Source organism: Solea solea, chromosome 13 (assembly GCF_958295425.1).
Source record: "Solea solea chromosome 13, fSolSol10.1, whole genome shotgun sequence".
Taxonomy (NCBI): domain Eukaryota; kingdom Metazoa; phylum Chordata; class Actinopteri; order Pleuronectiformes; family Soleidae; genus Solea; species Solea solea.
Genome location: NC_081146.1, coordinates 18394075 through 18408429, shown reverse-complemented (window position 1 = coordinate 18408429; position 14355 = coordinate 18394075). Strand labels below are relative to the sequence as shown.

Genomic DNA, 14355 nt, shown 5'->3' with positions numbered 1-14355 from the left:
ACAATTTGCTTCATCACACAAGATTTGAATCCACATTTTCAATGACACAACACTAGCTCTTTGTTTGACATTGACTCATAGATCTGAAGACTTGGGTTCAGTTCCTAAAAAGCATGCGGTTGTTTAGAACCTGTTTATTCTTATTAACCACGTTTCTCAGAAATTGAATCAGTGACATCAGAATTTCTCATCAGTGGTCTTATCAACTCCTACAGTTCCTAAGGTTTTCTTGGAGCTTTTGACTGTTTACATTGAATCTTGTACTAAAAAAAAAAACATGATCACAACATTTGAACTCACAATCTCAGACATATAACTTTTATTCTCCCTGCACAAGCTATTTTTACTGAGCTATACTAAACAATACTTTCTTAGTACTTTTAATTTCTGTTTATTGGGCTGAACCACAGAGATACAATTCATCTTCTGAAAGACTGAGCTATTTGAGCGACCTGCTCTGACATGTGTGCAACGTTGGATTGTTTACACTGAATATTGGACTTTCAAAATCAACTTCATTACACCTTCATTTTAAGATCCACAACTCAGTGTCCACAAAATACAGAGGAAATTTTTACATGTTTATTAATATAATAATAATAATAATAATAATAATAATAATTTAAACACACTTGACTACATTTTAAGCTTTTTAACCTCACTTTTTAAATATATTTTAGCTCTAAACACTGTGGTGACAAACAAAACTATACCTATTATACCTATACCTTTATTTTACCAAGCCGTTCAAAATGTCATATACACCACATAGTATAGGGTATACTATGTCACAAAAGGAAAATATTACAGTGGGGCGGCCTGCGCCTGTATATTAGGTTATTATAAGCTGTTTGTCTATCTGTCTGTGTGTTATAAACATACACAGAGTCCATGACTGAAAATAAAAATTTTGAGGAAGTTTATGTCGATGTTATATGAAAAGTCAAATGACATGTTGCTCTGAATGCTCATTAAAGCTGTCGTCAGTAATTTGGTTGGCTGTTAACGATGTGAAAGTGTTCCCATGACAAACTGTTCTCCATGGTGAGGAACATTATTAACATCAACCTGTTATTTAACCTAACGAGCTGCTTTACATGGAATTGAAGTGGGTATTTTGTTCTATATCTCCATGGCTCCATCAAAATCGGAATTAATAAGACGAGGAAACAACAATGAAAAGCTTGACCTACTGGTGTTGGTTCACAAAGAGCCACGAAGGGCTAAGAATGAAGTCTGTACCATATTTCATGGCAGTCCACTGAGGCATTTTTACAAAGTCTCCAAAGTCATTAGCATCATGGCAGGACAACTTTTGCCATTTGGTGCCTGTTGGTCTGACTGACTGATACTTCTTTTGGTCGAAAGAGCAGCGGGAACCAGAAATGTAGCTGGCAAGGAAAGAAAAGGAAAAACATGTGAAACTCTCAGCCTTTTTATCAAATTCTGTTCTAATATATGGCATCACAAACCTTTGCAATTAGTGATCTGAGGCTGCAGTTGTTTTCCTCATTCCTCCTTTTCAATCTCTTCCGTAGGATTTTGGCGTGCAAATACTCCACTCTCTCCTCTGCAGCAGTAGAGAAGAACCGCTCGCAGACCATCAGTCTGAGCTGAACCACTTTGGCAGCCACCAGGGCCATAATGAGCAGGATGAGCAGGATGACAGCCAGTGGAAATATGGATTCATAGAGCAGCAGCTTGGGTTTAGGAAGGCACTTCTTCTCGAACAAGGTCACGGAGTAGGAAAAGTCTTTTTGGTGGTTTTCCTCGTTAAATGTGATTCCAATTAAAGTGGCAACACCCTGAAAAAGGTTAGCAAAACAATTATCAGTGACTGTCTGACAGAAATAAATTTAATAAAGTCATCAAGATTTTCGCAGACACACTTACTTTGATGCTCATTAACAGGGGGACATGGAACGGTTCCAGCTCTGACAACTTTGTTGTCACAATATCCACAAAACAATACAACAAGGCATCCACGGTTATAAAAATGACCCAAGCCACAAAATGAATTACAACTGAAACACCAAACTTCAGTACAGCTTTCCTTTCTCTGGCAGTGGGACAGATGGAGGTGAGCGCAATGAACATCTCCCTCTCGTCTTGAGTGAGGGGAAGGATGTGGGGCTTTCCTTCGGCCTTCTGCTTCTCGTCAAAGAGAATAAATCTGCTGCTGATGAACCTGTTTTCGTATTTCATGTCACTGCAGTATTTCTTTATGTGCAAGGCTATGAACAGCATGAGCAGAAGGAAGCTGATCGCGGGGAACATCCTGTCGGTCACAGAGGAGACCGTATTCACGAGGGACTGCACATATTTCACCGTCTCATTCAGCCTCTGCTCCGCTTCACCAAGTTTCTCCCGGAATTTTTCTGATTCCAGTCTCGGCGAAACCTTGAGCTGGGGGTCAAGGTTCACTACTCCCAGGTCTGTAATCCCTTTGAGCATGTTTCCTATCCACTTTAACATCTTCACATAGTTGCTGAATGGAGCGGCGATGGCTGCTTTCTTTGCCTTGAGGTTGCATATCATACTTCTGAGAAGGCCTGTGAGGTTCTCCAAGGTGTTGCGGATATTTTTCACCACAACCAGACTGGTACCCGCAGTGAGCAGCAAGGTCCGACTCTTCTTCATGAAAATAGAGATCATGAAGAGAGTCCCTAAGCATCTTACTCTCTTCGATAAGAAGAGAGCAATGGTAAGTATTGTCCCAAAGCAGCCAGCGATCCCTCCGGCCACTGCCATATCATAGTCCAGAGTGTAGAGAAGGTACAGGAGGAGCAGCGTGCTGACCAGCAGGCTTGAGAAGCTACAAGTAAGGAGGAGGATGATAACTCTTTGCGAGCCATCCCTTTTACCAGTTGTAAAAACATCCACAGCCAGAGAACCTACATCTTCTAGACTCTGTTTTACTGTAACCCATGAGGTTAGCATCCTGGATATCAAAGGGAACACTGGACCCTGGAAAGCAAAATAGAAAATGTAAAACACCAACAAAACAACCCCCTGTGTTTATCAAAGCATCCAGTCTTGTGTGTGAGATTTGCAGAGTCTTTAAATACAACCAAAAACAGGAACTTCCCTCAAACCACAGTCATTTGTCATCTTCTAGTCATCCTCTTTTCTTTTTTTTTTTAGCCCAAAGTAGAAGCTAAGACAAAAATACACAAATACACAAATACATACAGTATACAAGTGAAATATTCCCACATACTCAAAGGAAACAGCAGTTGAATATGTGGGAGTATTTTCGTTATGTGTTTTTTTTGTGTGATTTTTCTTCTCTCACAGTTCATTTGAAAATGTGTGTGGTTTTCATGTTGATGTCAAATGGAAAATGTAACTGGATAAAGTCTCTGGTGGTTCCTCATAGCAGCAGCTTCCCCCATTTCCAGTGTGAAGTTTCGTGTGCACCTGGCCTGCACAAAAACTAAAGCGGAGCAGCCATGTTGTGTTTGATTTCAAGTGGCAACAGACAACTTTTTTTGTCTGTAGCGGTTTCTATTCGGTGAAGAAATGATGCAGCAGGAGCGAGATGCTGGTAAGGAAACAGGTGCTTTTACTCAGAGCTGTTGCTGTACCCGTGTATTTGGCCCTGGGTGGATGCTGTTCTCTGCAGGGCTTTGAATAAGGAGCGATTCAGTCTCTTAATCAATGTCAAGTGTCATTTTATCTATTGCCTCCACATCGTGAAATCAGTTTAAGCCTATCCACCTTTAATATAGAGTTCAATCTAAAGAAAAATGTTAATATTTTTACTCTATACTGTAACACTGCAATAAGTCTGTCAGTGTATTAGTTTTGGGTCTAGACATCTCTTGGATGGATCACCACTATAACTGTACCTCAACTGTGTTATATTTGATCTATTTTGATTTACTAACATGACAGAACTAGTGATCATTTTACTCTACCGTCTCTTTTTGGACACACAGCCCATGGACAGCTGGGTAAACGTTCTGCGGCGTCTCGAGCACCTTAAACTCTTACGTGCGCTCACGTCACATCACATCACAACAACAGATATCGCGACGTCCATCTGATCACCCAACACGCTGCATCGGTGTAATATCATTTTTTTTATTTTTAATTTGAAAAATAACTTACATAAATCTCTGTACTCAACCATACTTAACCAAGACATAGCCTTGGCATTAACACATTGCACCAAAAAGAGAAAATTAAAAGGCATTCAAAAGGATAAATAACATATGTCTTTGTCATCACTTGAGGCATTCTTCCTGTTCCAAAAGAGCCTATCAATCTTTTTCTGGTAGCTTGTTTATTCAAATTCTGACATCTAAAGGTATGTACAATGGAAATCAAAATCAAAATATATACCGTCGCCTGTTCCAGCAATAAGGTTTCTTCTTTGACATTAAATTGCATCTTCACCACATGGAAAAGGAATAATGCCTCAGTTCAATATCATCCAGACATACTGCAACTATAAGATTCATATACCTCCCAGACATGAGAAGTATTTGTAATTACTAAAAATAGAAAATAAAAAATAAACTGGTCTTGGCTTTTAAATAAAACTAACAAAAATATAGTAAATTAATTTCATTTTCATAAAACAAGAAAAGAAAAAAAATTCTGTGGCAATATCCCTTATTTGAACTTGTGATTAGCTCTTCTTCACATACAGTGCCAGTAAAATTTAACCGCAGCAACACAAATCTCTTCCACGTTTCCTGCCTCTTGATTAGGTATAGACCTCTTGCTGTACCAATAGATTATTTTTGCATGTTCGTCAACAATACTGAAATAAAATACACTTGCAATCACAATTGTTTCGTCAACCTCCATGAAATATAAAATATTTTCCTCGTCACTTTTTTGTTGTTTTTTTTTCTCAAAAACCTGAAAGAAAACATGACCTTGGGGGGGTTGGGGGGGTCGGGGGGTCGGGGGTGGGTGAGTGGAATGTTTTTGTTGAAACTTCAATAATTGGCCTGTGGAAGACCAAGAACTAATTTTGCTGTAGAGTTCAATTTAAAGTGAGGGAGAAAAGTAATGAAGTTGACATGCACTGTACAAGAAACTGCAAAATTTCCAAATATCATCTTTATCAAAACATGCTGAGTTACTGTAAGGTGTGCCCAAGCCATGTTGCAGAAAATCCTTTTCAACATGCTTGTTAAACAAACCAAACCCAAAAATAAAATACATACTGAAACAAGAACTGTAAAATAACCAACAGTCCTAAAATCTGGACAATATCAGGGGACTGAACTGTGGTAGCAATGAATAGTACAATGAGAGGTACCCTGGGACAAGGAAGAAAAAGAGAAACATGTACAATTTGCACATAATGTTTATCTTTATAAGGCCTGAGCCTTTTTTACAATGAAATAAATCATTTACATTTATTTTCATTTTCACTTTTTTGTCACATAAACATTTTCTGTTAAATAACTCCAAAAATTGTTCCTTAAGTTTTTCGTTTATCTGCACGTCTGCAAAACACAGACTCACGAATGGTCTTAAAGAATGATAAACAATGTCTTTTTTTTTTTTTGAATCACGATGTTGCATTCACTCCCCTTGAAAACCATGCACTAGTGAAATTTATCTTTAAAAATAATAGAAATTGTTGAAAATGGCTGATCTATTTTATTCATTTTTCATCTTTTTTTTGCAAGTTGCAGCCTCAAGAAAATAATTTTCTTTTCTTCTTTTTTTTTATTTCAGCTAAATTTGTGTCCATGCAAATGAACTAAAAAGGAAAAAATATTTTTTTCTCATTTAATTTTCATACAATATATCAACAGAGAAAGAATGATGGTAGATTGTACATCTTTTAATGGGGTTTGGGTTGTTACTGTATATTCTGGAGTGTTGATGTTAGCCACTTGAGTATTGCCTCTGATTCACCAGTGCAGTTTGATTCAGTACATAATATGTGGGGCTTTTCTTTTAGGTTTTGGGGGAGTGTGGATACAAGCTGGGACACACCTCACCCAAAGTGATAGTCTGCAAAACTCCATCTACACAGCAAGGTCTGTTGGCGTGGCGTGACCAAGCATCTGGTTAAGAAACACTATCACGCCCTTCAGATACAAGTACAATGACATTTAAAGAAAAAAAAAAAGAAAACAAATGAAAAGAAAGAAAATAAATAAATAAATCAAAGTAAAACATTTATTTTTCATTCGAAAAGGGCTTCTGTAGAACTCATTCAGTGGTTCCCAGCACTGACCCCCATGGCTTCGAATTGGATGAAAACCTGGAACTGACAGATTCCTCGTGCTAAGGAGTGCATTCCAGCTTCCTCCAAACAACAACAACAACACCCGGCAATCCCGGCCGCCAGGCGTCTTGCAACACGCTTCGCCGTGTTGCACGATGTGCGTGATGCTTTAGCTCAAAACACAGGATCACATTTGCACCCCTAGAAACAGGCTCAGAAGACACAACATCAAGCATGCAGTGTAACCAGGGGGGGCGTGACCTGTAATCGCAACACTGGCTGCTACAACAACGCTATCAGTCCACACACTGCTATGATCGAGAGAAACTGTCCAGTGAGGATTGGGAAGCTCTTCTTGTCAGTGGGGCCAGAGTAGGGTCCACCAGTGAGGAAGGAGGAAAGAGCTTGAACCAGCCAATCACCATGTTAGACAGGTCCAGCTCATCTAACAGTATCTGAACTGCTCCCATGAATGATTTATGGTCCATACGTCCATAGTCGCCCCATACAATGACCTGCAGAGAACAAATCAAATAACTTACCGTTACTCAAAACATATACAGTATATATATGTACTGTGAAAAGAAGCTGTAGCTGTGAATTTGACTCTGAGCTTTCACTTAGAATCACCATCTTACCTGTAAAACCTTGCCTCCCGGACTCTCCTCAAACGGCAGTTGCTGCTGGTAAAGAGGATCCAAGGTTTTTCTTGCTACTTTTGTTTTCTTTTTGGCTATGCAGACTCCATTTTCCAAAAGGTAGACCTTGACATATGGTGCTGAGGAGAGGAGAAATACAGTTATACCTTGTACTACTCAAAATGTATGAATATTTATGACAACTGCCAGTAATATTGGTGGCGTCAGAGCTTGAATTACCTGGCAGTGCCTTGGAACCTGGTTTTCCCACAAGGCCACGGGCCCTGATGACCTCTACCTCCAATGCTCCTTTCTTATCCACCATGCCTATCTGGATGTCACCTGAACAAGTAAAATGTTCAAATGTTTAAGAACAGATAAGAGGGAAAAAAAACTCACTTTTTCCTCATGATTTTAACCCATTAATCATAAAGGCATACTAAAATACCAAATAAATGTACTGAAAAAGAAAAAGGATTTACGTTCTTACCCATAGGTGGAGTAGCCAATGTCTGCCGCCCGACCAGCTGGGCAGGGCCCAGCCCATCGAGGAAGTCACTGAACTGGGCGTCTGAGGAGAGTCGCACACCCGGGAAGATGAGACTGAAAGAGAATAACACACACTAGTTACTACAAAGAGTGATCATGTTGATTAGTGGGAAAAGCAAGGCCTTAAAAAAAATAAAATCTAATCAAATATTTCTATTTCCGTACTTTCCCTCGGAGCTATAGCTGTTCATGCTGCCGTCTGTGGACTCTCGGCTGGCTTGCCGAGTCATCCTGCTCCTCATCTCCACCGCCAGCCCCGTCTCTGTACTTCTCTGGATAGTGCTGCGCAACTTCTTGCCTCCTGCTTCTACACAAAGAAGGAGAGGGGAGGGGGGAAAGAAAGGGAAACAGACTGTCAATATCAAGGGACACTTTATTGTGTTGTGACTCATGCAGCAAGCCTGCAATCAATCTGCTGACATATAATACCCAATGCTTCCACTGGCTCTTAGAAAATCATTTCACGGGGAAAACAAAACACCAAAGACGAGACTGAATCACAATTTGTCTCTGCACAATGACACGAGGGCAGTTTATTCTGAGAAGGATCGCAGCAATTTCCCAGTGTCAGTCACAACAAGGTTACCGACAGTGTGTATCAGCACAGAACCCGTCTAATGTGTAATAGTGACTGCCAACGTGAACCCAGCTGACTTCACCCCCACCAGCCTCAACGACAGCAGCTTCATGTGAAGCTGCGCCTATGGCAGACAAACACGTACCCACATTTAAGTGTACTATGAACTGGAAACACAACTACCAAACAAGAAAGACGATGATAAGAGAAATTCAAACACACCAGACTGGATCCAGACTTATCCATTGAGCTCTGTTAAATAGGTAAATTGTAGTATAATTATATTTCCCAGAGGTGGGATAAGCATTACAAAGACAAAGACTGCAACCCCCAGGTTACAAATGAATGACAATAAGCTACCAATCCAGAGACCTTAAATAACATTAATCCTCTAATTTCTCAGCGTCCGTGAGTCAATCACGGCACCTGCTTTGTCTTATCAGGCGAGGTGGTGAGAGGAGGCGAAACTGCGTCCTATCGCTCACAAGGACAAACAGACATGCCGTCTTTGAGCCTTGAAATATTAGCTATTCAGCGGTCCTCCACCTCCACTTCCACTTCCACACACAGTACAATGAAGATGTAGCCACAGAGGTCGTCTCTGACGTCTGCAGCAGAGCGCTCCTCATCGTCCTTCACTGCCAGTCAGATGTTATCAATGAACGCTGAAAATTCCACCGTGTTCTGCATTTATGCTGCTCTTTGAAATCATGGCACATGCAGCCCTGTTACTATCATAGAGATAAATAAGCAATCTTATCAATGATGCTAAACCATAATAGGCCGATCACCAAAGAAAACTTTAATGTAAAGGCTCTGATATACTGAAATACTGTAGACCACACTCATTCCTAACTGATCTTCATGTAATGAGGTATGTGTCAAACGCAAGTGTGTTATCGCCACCAGTTGGACAACGTGGAAAAGTATCTGGCAAGCATGAGGCAGCAGAAGCCTACAAGTGAGACACACAGGCACACATCCAAACCGGTCAGTGTGCAAAAATCTCAGCCCTGCCAGACAACAAAAGACAGTGACAAGAGTCTAGTGGAGCTGCTCGAGTGCCAAGACTGGGAGTGTGAGTACAAGAGAGTTTGAAGTTGTGGCTAAAAAAAAAAGCTGATGCTCAGGGACAAAATATGTAAAAACAATAAGTAAAATCAGTGACATACTACGTCATTTGTCTGCAAATAAATGTTGTTACACTTGAAAGTGAAGGGATAACAGCATCTTACGTTTTCACCGCTGTCAAAGTGACAGTCATAAGATAAGGCTTGTATTCCTATAGGTGAAATAAACACCACAACCCACAAACTCATTAACAATGATTCACTGCAGTCATCTTAAATCTTACTCGTCACTCACAGAGTCACATTTAAAATCCAACGAGGGAACATGAGATATCGGTTAGATGAAAAAACCCAGAATGAGCTTCCATGGAGACAACATTACCACGAGCAACAGTAGCAACAACAGAAACACTATTTCTTTATCACAATAAATAAACACAGATACAACCATCTGCCTAACTTATTAACTGTGCACACACAATTAAAGCATTCAAATATTTTGCCAACGGAACTTCCCTGCAATCCTAAAATCTGCCCCCAATTCAACTCGCTTACTCATCAAAACCTGTGTTTTGTGTTTTTCGGACTGACCCATCTCTCAGTATAACCGGCACTGCTGCCTCCAGCCAGCAGCTGATGCTGTGTCATTTCCCCCAGTAATCATCTTACCTCCGTCCTCTTCATCAAAGGAGTTCATGCAGGGGAAATAGACAGCCAGTGCTTCAAACGACGCTGAGAGACTCATCTTGCTCTGGGAGCGTTGGATGCGCATCCCTGCAGCTGGTGCAGAGGTATCATGCCCCTGCCTGCCCATGGTGACCAACGACGGTTCCTTTCAATGCCAGGAACTGAATCCAACAGATGTCAACTTTGCCTTCTCTGTCTCTATCTTTAAAGGTTAACCTTGATATAATATAGTTCTAATCGGATGGATTTTTAAAAAAGAAAATCCTTGTAGAAGAAATCAGGCATGTGTTATCATACAGTTAGTCCTCAGATGCTCTGTAGACTGCATCTTACGGAGAGCTACCGAAAAATGCTGCTTCACGAGCTGAGTCTAGTGCTGTCTGGGTCTGACGTTCCTGCTGCATCTCATTCTTCAGGGAGGGGGGAGGGGAGAACGCTGCATTGTGCTCCACCAATCACAGAGCCAGACCTCTCAGGCGCACCTCAACTGGCTCTGCGGTTGAGCAAGCTCTACCCAGAGATACTGAGCCCCCACCCCCGCCCAAGCCTATCCTCGCCATTCAGTATTTTAAGCCTCTTCTCTTATGATTTTTTTTTTTTTTTTTACATTGTGCATTTTTTTTGTTTTTATGTCCTTCTCATTGCCTTTGTTCCCCCCCCTTCTCTGCATCCTTTGTCCCACTGTCTCTCACTTGTACCATCTTAGGCACAGGTGATGGAGAAAGCATGCTGCTCCTACATTAATGTTTCTCCGCCACATAGTAGACGCACAAAATCCACGTGCCACACTGGCCAAACGCACTCATTTCGTCTTCCATCACATTCATAGCTGCTAAGAATGAGAGAATGAACGATCATAGCACATTCTCTGTGATGCAGCTGCAAAAAAAACACACACTATCAAACAATGTTTGAATTTGTGTCAAACCTGCCTGGATAATAATAAATAATAAATCACTGTGACCCGGCCTTTCTTCCTGTGTCAGCTGAGATTGGCAACCCCTGCGACCCTCATGTGGAGGATAAAGCGGTGTCTGAGGGTGTTAACACAGAGCATTTTGGCTGCTTTTTTCCATTACTATATGCAATATAGAGTGTCTCATATCCTTATTTACAGCACAAGCTAGGCAATCAGATGAAAAAAATATATATTTTCACCAACTATAGAAACACACCTGTGCAAAAAGTGCTCAAAATGTTTAAAATCGGATTGAATTTGTAAAATTTGGAAATACGTCACAGTTCAAAGTTCACTTAAACTCACTACTAAAAATCTGATATAAAATTAATCATAACTTTGACTCAACAATACATAAGAAGATGAGAAAAAGCCTTATAAACACCCCCCCCCCCCCTCCCCAGGATGTCCAAATAAGGAGTTTTGTATTATTCCCACGGCAATTTACCATGGGTGCACCAGCGGCACAGACCCGCGCCGCGTGAGCACTAAGGGTTAAACAGTCTATAACACAGCAGCAGCACTTTCTCACAGGTGGTCTCCAAAAATACATATCAATCTTCTGCTGCCATGGTGTGTTGTGGGTAATAGATAGAAAAGGTTATAGAGAGGTTATGGCTTCAATGTAAACCTTTGCTGCTCTGGTGTGTGTCACTGCTGCAGCTTGGTGAAAAGAAAAAAAAAAGAAAAAGATAAAGTGAAACTGTGCTAAACCAACTGTGTTGCCTTTTTTTCCCCCCTGAATATGCAGGTGACAGAATAGGCACAGCACAAGACAATTATGGTGTTTCTATGACATTTTAAATATAGCGGTCTCCCTGTGGTGTTAACACAAGGTTCAACTCTTTAAGAGACACTGCAACCTACTTCTGTGACGTAACCACTTCCAAGCATGACATGTATTTGCAGGTTTCATCTGGGGCAGTGCAGCAAAGACACAACACGCTCACGGGCACACTGAAAACCCACACACTTACAATGTGCAACTAGTCCTTCAACGGAATCTAGACGTTTCTGCAAACAAGGACATCAATGCACCTTACACTCCACTTAATCAAACATGTTCTGTCTTGTGTATTAAATAGGTTGTATAGTTGTACACACAAACGTCTTTTCAGCTTCAGCTTCAGCTACGGTAAAAGCTGGAACCTGAATATCATCCACTTGACAACAGTAGAAGGTAACGTGTGATTCTACTGATCCAACAAGTATGACCTGAAATCAGCAAAGCCTCTATTTCACAATACTCCATTAAACAAATGATGATAAATCAAACAAAAACCTGAAACATCATGATGTGATGTGATTGTTTGTCTCTGAGCTGATAAATAAAACTTGTAATAAGGAAATCAATTATGTGTTAAGTCCTTCACTGGGCTCCAAATACAAACGCAATCTGCCCGGCTGTTAAATCACAATGAAATTAGTTGATGTTCTGCAGAAGGATAAACCCATGCAGACATCAATTACCGCAGGAATTAATTAGAATCTCTATTTTTTTCCCCTCCCTCCCAACCACAGCAAATGCGTCAGTCAATACACACGTGGCGACACCACATGACAACACGCGGCACGTGTGGCGTCTTTCAACTTTCACACTTGTGGCACATGCATTCTTTATCATACGCCCACTGCTCGACAACGGGGAGACAACAGTTTAAACCGTTAGACACGCTGTACACCTGATGATAGAAAACAACCCTTTATTACAGACTGATTCGTGCAAATATGTGTCTCTTTATAGACTATTTTACGCTTCTTACGCTGTATGGATGCACTTACTTATGCAACTCTGTATTCAGAATGTGTCATTTCTGTCTTTGTCGTAGAGAATCTCCATTTTCGGTGATGGGGTTACTCTGATTTCACAACAGCATGACTACTACAGGATACCATTTAGCACTATGTGCAACAATATCTGGTCTCACTCCAAACTATGATCAACATATACGACTGTGACGACACGACTGGGAATCAGAGGCACCTCAGTCGGCGGGAATGTGAAGAATCGTGACAATTCTACGACGACGACGACGACGACAACAACAAAAGAGTGTAATGTCCCAGAAGTCGTGCGTAAGAATCTGCCTGGCAGGCGGCAGTGATCGCAGCCGCGGGCCCTTTGAAGTCTTTCTAAATGATGAGACCAGTGGAGACCCAGTGAGTCTGTCCCTACACACCGTAAACACAACTTGATAGATGTCTCTGACCCTGGCTGCTACACACACACACATGGATGTGGTCAAACACTTGCTTATACACACGTTTACATTTCCCGCTGCTTTTACTTTGATGAAAACCAGTCCAGTAGTCTGCAAGAAAGGTTTCCTGTCTTGTGGGTAGTTTAAGTATGATGAGCAGAGTCACCTGAAATAACTGCAATTACAAAACAAGTCACAGTCTGTCTTTCAGTTTGCAAATTAAATGATTCATTTTCCTCATTTTCATTGGCCATAAAACTAGACTAGCTTTATATAGTTGCTATAGCTAATGCGATAACACATTTATCGTTAATCCAACTCATTTGTTTGGGTTCAAAAGTGGCTTTCAGGTGCAATATCTTAGCTTTCTTCTCTGAAATAGTTCCATTATAACAATTGAAGCCATATTTCCCATTGTCCACTGTCTGCAATGAGAATAGATACAATCTGATTCACTCCAAGATCAAATGACTCTGTGTTGGACACTATGTTACTGGCTCCAGCTCTGATCAGCAGGAACATTTACACAACGCCAGAGCGGACACAGTCATTTCACCATCAATTCTGTTGTTTTGACAGTCTTGTCACAGGGTCTGCACCAGTCGGCACCTTTCGCAGCGTGAAAGGTTTTTTTGATCCACACTAATCACACAGCAATCCAGGTTTGACTGCTTAAGGTGTTTATACATTTATATTTATAGATCTTAGGTTCTCCATTTTGCTTCCTTCTGTTGTGTGATGCATGTTTGGTGATTCACGGCACGTTTCCGATGTCAAAAATGACTCAACCAGAAAGACAAATGCTTCTCCTGGAAATGGGAAAGGAATCCGTTGACTTATAAGTGTTTTTATGTTTAAAAACCTTGCGTAAACCACTAATTGTGGTGTAAAAGCCCTTTTCCTATGAATTAAATACACATATACATATTTAATCCATTTCCTGGTGATTGGATAGTGTACAGTATAGTTGACACCACAGTGAGCCACAGAAATGTAGAACAACAGCATTATTGGAAAGCAAAACAAGTTAATGTATAAGTATATACATGTCAAGTATAACACACTTTTTTACCATACTTTTACCATGTTATTACAAACCTCCCTTGACTTAGTTGTAAAACATAGAGCGCTAACAAAAGAGACAAGGGGAATCAAAATGCTGCTTACGAAATATCATCGGTTACATCAGTGCAGCCCCGGCGAAATAAGTGTGACACACACAATCTCCCCACGTGTTTAGAAACTGCGACACATACATGTCGTCATCAGAGCATGATTACATCTCATACTTCTCTCATACTAAGTTTCGAACCATTCTCATCAAGTCCTAAAAAAACCTCCTTCTCATGCTCCATGATGAAACTGACCACGCTTCCTCTTTAAAGGAACAGCGACAGAGAAGTGCCCGTCAGCTCTTAAATGAAAAATAAACTATCTGAAGAGGAAGTCCAGTGTGTTCGGTATTTTTAGCAG

General features: G+C 40.7%; 2 protein-coding genes across 51 annotated transcripts in view; both read right to left on the bottom strand.

Moving 5' to 3' along the window:
* Positions 1 to 662: 662 nt before the first annotated feature.
* Positions 663 to 2987, bottom strand: LOC131471711 (dendritic cell-specific transmembrane protein). Its single transcript, XM_058648418.1, has 3 exons — positions 1894 to 2987; positions 1473 to 1805; positions 663 to 1391 (listed from the first exon to the last, which is right to left on the bottom strand). Exons 1-3 carry the CDS (start codon positions 2938 to 2940, stop codon positions 1299 to 1301), a joined length of 1473 nt encoding a protein of 490 aa, XP_058504401.1. The 5' UTR covers positions 2941 to 2987; the 3' UTR covers positions 663 to 1298.
* A 1079-nt stretch (positions 2988 to 4066) lies between these two features.
* Positions 4067 to 14355, bottom strand: part of rims2a (regulating synaptic membrane exocytosis 2a) — a 120536-nt gene continuing 110247 nt past the window's right edge. For 49 of the 50 annotated variants that reach the window (XM_058648826.1, XM_058648830.1, XM_058648832.1 and 46 more), the window contains 5 exons: positions 7555 to 7696; positions 7331 to 7443; positions 7081 to 7182; positions 6841 to 6980; positions 4067 to 6717 (listed from right to left, as the gene is read on the bottom strand). In XM_058648826.1, coding sequence (XP_058504809.1) covers positions 6514 to 6717; positions 6841 to 6980; positions 7081 to 7182; positions 7331 to 7443; positions 7555 to 7696 — 701 coding nt within the window. In that variant the 3' untranslated portion in view covers positions 4067 to 6513. Of the gene's footprint in view, positions 6718 to 6840; positions 6981 to 7080; positions 7183 to 7330; positions 7444 to 7554; positions 7697 to 9705; positions 10242 to 14355 lie in introns of those variants that run through there. The other variant, XM_058648861.1, reaches the window with a different exon arrangement.